We start from the raw sequence: 5,601 nt of genomic DNA, 5'->3' as shown, positions 1-5,601 counted from the left end.
GTGTGTCACCGTTGTGTGTCACTGGGGGCGATGTCACCGTGCACCGGGGGCCGTCCGTTCCCCGGGGGTCACTACACACTGGGGACCACCGTAAAGCGGCTCCTGTGCACCCCACCGGGTGGAGGGGGTGTCACCGAGCATCCCCACCCCGGAGACCCTGCCCAGGGCCCCCCATGGCCGGGCTGCCCCGGTGACGGGTGCGTGTGACAGCTCAGGACAAGCCGGGTTGGGGTACGGTTCCCAAAGCCAGGGAGCCCCGGCACATTCAGCCCCAAAAGCTGGAGGTCGGCAGCACCCCTGGATGGGAGAGAGGAAAAAACATCCACCCCCGGCTGACCAGGCGGGTGCTGGGAAGGACTGACACCTCCGCTCCGGACCCTTTTTCTCATCGTAGCCATCCCCAAAGCTCACCGGGGCGGGAGTGGGGCTCATTTGTCGGTCCCACAGGAGCAACACTCACAGCTGCACCGGCTGACTCTCTCCGGGGCAACATCAGCCTAAACTGTCCCCTGTGAAATCCCCCCGGCGTTATAATTCCCTCCAGTTTCCAGACAGCTCAAGCTACAGACAGTCCCCAGCTCGTTTGGTGGTGGTTCAACAAGACACAGTTAAAACACGTGGGACCCTCCCAAGAAACAGGGATGAAGATGAGAGAAGACTGCAGCTGGGACCAACAAACATCACACAAGTACCTTCTCCAGGAGAAAACACTTTGTCCCGTTATCTGGGAAAGGGGGATAGTGTGGCTGGAGGCAAATCCCAAGAGACCCCGGCAAAGGATCCAGGTCCGATCCCAGTCCAAGCACCACATCCCCATCCCCTCTGAAGGGGTCAGTGCATCTCTCACCGAGTCCCTCAGCACCTCCGCTGAGGGACCAAACATCTGCTGGAACCACATCCCCAGAGCCAGCCCAGGAGGTGGCAGGTCCCCAAGCACCATGGTTCTAGGGTGCCACGGCCCAACTGCCACCAAGAACTGGGACCACGCAAGGCTTCGCTAGTGGGAACGGTGGTTTTCCACCCTCGCAAGAGGACAAGGAGTGCACGCAAACCTTCCCGAGCCCTCAACAGTCAGAGGCTGCGGATCGAGCCCTCCGCGGGCGAAGTGACGGGAAGCGTCGCAGCTCAGGGTGGATGTTCTTTATTCGTGGCCTGGAGGAAGGAGCAAAACCTGGCAAGTCTACAATCAAGTAGGAAACGCAATCACAAGTAGGAAAACAAGCTTCTCGGAATTCAGGATAAGCTTAAAAATTGCCGTCAGCAGCAGGAGGCGGCTGCACGCGAACGGTGTGTGTCCCCTGAGGCGCTGGCACCGGGGACGCGTTTGGCTCCAGCAGCCAAGCGCAGAGCCGGGGTGGCCCCGGCAGCTCGGCACCCTGCTCGGAAAAGACCCAAATTCCAGCTAGCCCTTGATTTACCCTCAGCTGTAGTGTCTGTACGGAGAAAAGGGGACAGCATGAGACTGGCGTGACAGACAGACAGGGGCGGGGGCTGACAGACAACCGGACATCTCGGGCTCCCAACAGATAAAGTGCCCCAGTCCACAGCAGTACAGAGCCAGCTCTGGTGGGCTTCGACCTCGCGCCACCTCTGCTCCTGGGACAGGGACATCCCAGCTGAATCTGCTCAGGGGATGACTGCTGCTCTGCCCAGGAACCCCCCTGGAGGGGACAGGGCTGTTTCCCCCTGCCAGGGGACAGCTTGGTCCTTGTTTCTCCTCCCCCCTGCCCTGAGAGCTGCCCCCAGCGTGAGGCCAATCTTAACCCAGGACAGGTTGAACTATTCCCCCCTCCAAAAACGGAGCTGCTGCTGAGGGTGTCGGACAGCTCTCAGGCTAAGATGGGGGAGAGGGGAGGAAGAGGACGGATATCCACAGGCTGGGACTCGGGACGCTGCCTGGGACTCGGGAAAGGCCAGGAGAGTAACTCGGAGGGAGATACAAACGGGCAGTGAACATCCCTGCCTGGCACACCCCGGGCTGTCCCTGCGCCCTCCGCCACGACAGCTCAGAAGAAAGTAACGGCACAGAATGGGGGTGCTCCCCACCCAGCACCCCCAGTGCTCCCTCCCCCAGGCGGAGGCAGGCTCGGCAGCGTCACCACCACTACCACCAGCTATCGGCTCCCCTTCTGGGAGATGTCACCCCAAGATGTCCCAGAGCAGCAGCGTTCGGTCACGTTTCTGTCCATCGGTCAATCCCAGGCTGTCCATCATTGATTTTTGTTTGCTCCTGCAGCCCAGAAATCTGCAAGACAGCAGGGAGGTGGGTACACAGTCCTGCTCGCGGAGACTGGACCCATGCAGGGGGAGAGGGGAGGAAAGGAGACCCCTCTCCCAAAAAGAGCCAGGCCCCAGGCGCCAGCTCCCTTCCCACCTCTGCAGGCACACGCAGCCAACATGAGTCCTGCGTGCAGCTCAACCGCAACGCAAGACACGCCGCAGTAACTCATGCAATGAAGAAAGGGGTAGCAGAGGCTGTCAGGACTCTCTGTGCCCAGTCCTGCTGGTGGGGCACCACGTCGCTTCAGGGGACACTCAGAGGTGTCCAGAGAAGTATCCTCCAGCAGGAACGACAAGAGGTATCACGCCAGCCACAGGCTTAGAGGAAAAACCCAGCAAGTTCTCTTTCCCAAATCATTCCTAGGACTGTCCACAAGGACTCAAGAGACGTTCCCCATGTTGCTCGGTGCCTGCTCTGATGACAGCGTTGGGGGGTGACCCTGCTGCACCTTCCCAAAAGCAGAAGGCGGCTTGACAAAAGCGCTGCCAAGTCGAGACTTGGCCTGGCTGCCCTCACCTGGAGACCCTGACACCCAGTGTCTGCCCCCTCTTCCCCATCACAGTACGTGCCACGCAGCTGCCTCAGGAGGGGCAGAGCCTGGTACCGGTATGAGGTGACCGAGGCACTTGAAGGAGGTAATGCCATACCCATCGGTATGGCAACCATACCCCTGTACCGTGGGGCAACAGGGTTTCTGACACGAGCCCTGCTCTAATCCCGCGGAGGGGGAAATGCACGTCACCTAGAGTTTAGCAGAGGATGAAGCAATACCCAGCAAGGCGGGGAAGTTGTTGGCAGAGGTCAGCCAGCTCCCGCCATCCACGACCAGGGTGGTGCCCGTCACGTAGGAGGAAAGGCAGCTCGCCAGGTACAGCGTGCTGTGGGCGATCTCCGTCTTGTTTCCCGCGCGCTGGAGGGGGATCATGTCGAACTGGCTCGCTTCCTCGGCAAATCTCCCACCTGAGCGGTAGAAGAAAGAATCAGCTAGGACCACGGGACCACCTGCCCACCACCGCTGCCTGCCAGACACTGTAGCACTGCTCGCACGGGGCTTGCCGAGAGCCCCCAGGGAACCTAGATGAGATCCTGGCACAGCCCTGGGGACAGCCCAGAGACGAAAGCCTGAGAAGAGAGTTAAAGGAGGGAAGCTCAAGCCCAGCGGTGGGATTTGTTCAAGACAGGACCTCAGAGAGATTTCCCAGGCTCCAGGGCTAAACTGGCACATCGCTGATGGACTGCAAGAGCTACATCATCAGGCAAGGCAACCAGCCAGGCTGAGTTTTGGGACAGCACATTACATCGTGGCGTCAGAGAGCCCAAAAAGCAGCCAGTCAACAGAAAAATCAGTGTCCTGAGAGGTACCGAGGATGCAGGAAGGGCTGCTCCCCCAAAGAGACGTACCAGCTGAGTCACAGGACCGTTGTGCCCAGCAGCAATGGCCCTGGCCACATCACATGCTCCACAAGCTGTGTGGCACTGGTGGTCCACCACGGTCCCCTCCCAGACAGACGCCAGCAAGCCACCACCGAGGCAGAGACAGGAGCCCCAGGTTGCCTTACCCAGCCGCCGGTAGCCCTCGGTGCCTGTAATGGGGCCCGGCGCCAAGCTGTTCACCCGGATGTTGTTGGGTCCCCACTCCACAGCAAGGTGACGGGTCATGGCATCTGGGAAAGGATTACAAAGGGAATAAGAAATGGAAAGCAAAGCCATTCCGGGAACTTTTTAGGGGTCAAAAAGCCAGAGGAGACTCTGGCCAAGGGCAAAGAGCCCTCGGGGAGAGATGAGCCTCATCCCAAACTCAGGCACTTAGTAACTACACTGATTCATATTCACCTCTCCCATGGACATCTTCCCATCCCAATATTTGGGAAGAACCGGCTTCCTTACTGGCCCCACACAGCTCGCAGAGCCCCAGCAAGGAGCGTTTAGGTACCTATGGCAGCCTTAGCAGTACCAGCATGCACCTGGAGGGCCTGTCCTCGGTAGCTCAGCGTTGCCGTGATGTTAACGATGACCCCACCGTGGTCCTGGGGAAGAAAAGGAGACGTGGCATTAGGCAGGGAGCAGCACAAGGGGTGATGTAGGAGAGTGGTGGGACAAGATAGATGGGCTAGGAGGGACAGTCACCCATGGGCACTGCCACCTCTGTGTCGCTAACCCATCACCAAGGCTGCGTTGCCCACCTGGTCTCACTGAGCTGGGGCAGCCACTGGGGCCATTCCAGAGAGGGGGAAACGCAGGGGACACGCAAAGGCCAAGGGAAAGCAGAGGAGTAGAAAAAGGAGCAGGAGATCACAGCTGCTTGCCCAGCAGGTGGCAGAGAAAGGCAAGGTGCCACAACAGTCAAAACTCCAGGGTTAGGGACAGGCGGGATTCCCCATCCCTGCATGGTGGCTGCCATCCCTGGGACTGGATCTGAGCAGGGTGGGTGGCAGAGGCCCAGCAGCACAGCCCTGGGTACACAGGTGCTGTGCATCCCTTCTGCCCTCCACACTTCCCGGAATTTCTCAGGAGCAAAGTCTGGTTTGTTTGACACTAAACCCCTGCCTACCAGGAGCCTTTCCAGCAAGTCCTCTGGCTCCTGTTCTACTTACCCGGAAATATTTCTCAAAGAGGACTTTGGAGGTGTTGAAGGTGCCAATGGTGTCGATATCTATCACCGTCTTGAAGGCGTTGAAGGACAGGGCACTGGCTGGGCACAGAAAGTTTCCCGCAGCACCTGAAGAAAAAGCAGCCAGGGGTACAGTCAGGACGGGGCCAAGAGAGATCGGGCAGGTTCAAGGCACTTCTGTGAGAGGGATGGCGAGCGATACTGTCTGGGTAGACCGGACAGCACATGGAAACAGCCCTGATAAGGGGATAAACAGCTTGTAGCTCTGGGTGCCCAGCAGCACAACCAGCTTGAGGGCGGGAGGGTGCCACGCAGACGGAGATGGGTTGATCGGATGACCACACATTAAGAACAGTTCTTTGCTTCCTCTGAGACCACCCCCTTTGCGCTCTCAGGGGCTGCCCAGATGCTCCAGGCCAAAGCAGCACAAGCCATACACTAAGCAAATACAGCCTCCATGCAGGGAAACGCACTCCCTAGCAGTGAGTCTGGACCCAGTCTTCCCCCTGCCTGCTCCAGCAGCTCACCGTTAACGAGGATGTCAATCCGCTTGAACTCTTTCAGCGCCTCATCCACCGCTGTCACGATGGTCTGGGGCTGCCTGACATCTATGGACAGAGGCAGGCACTGCTGGCCTGTGGCTGCCACTAACTTTTTAGAGGCCTACAAAAAAAAAAAAAAAAAAAAAGGGGGATTCTTTCTGAGACTC

The 5,601-nt window shown here is 58.8% G+C and overlaps 1 protein-coding gene across 1 annotated transcript in view; it reads right to left on the bottom strand.

Moving 5' to 3' along the window:
• Window positions 1-2,123: 2,123 nt before the first annotated feature.
• The window catches only part of DECR2 (2,4-dienoyl CoA reductase 2, peroxisomal), a 5,093-nt gene continuing 1,615 nt past the window's right edge, over window positions 2,124-5,601 (bottom strand). The window contains exons 2-7 of the mRNA XM_009881972.1: window positions 5,420-5,555; window positions 4,876-5,000; window positions 4,215-4,308; window positions 3,841-3,945; window positions 3,024-3,241; window positions 2,124-2,245 (exon numbers count right to left, since the gene is read on the bottom strand). Of these exons, the coding sequence (XP_009880274.1) occupies window positions 3,024-3,241; window positions 3,841-3,945; window positions 4,215-4,308; window positions 4,876-5,000; window positions 5,420-5,555 (678 nt within the window). The 3' untranslated portion in view covers window positions 2,124-2,245. The remainder of the gene's footprint in view (window positions 2,246-3,023; window positions 3,242-3,840; window positions 3,946-4,214; window positions 4,309-4,875; window positions 5,001-5,419; window positions 5,556-5,601) is intronic.

The sequence above is a fragment of the Charadrius vociferus genome, unplaced genomic scaffold (genome assembly GCF_000708025.1).
Source record: "Charadrius vociferus isolate BGI_N301 unplaced genomic scaffold, ASM70802v2 scaffold593, whole genome shotgun sequence".
Taxonomy (NCBI): Eukaryota; Metazoa; Chordata; class Aves; order Charadriiformes; family Charadriidae; genus Charadrius; species Charadrius vociferus.
This window is presented reverse-complemented; position numbering and strand designations above follow the sequence as displayed.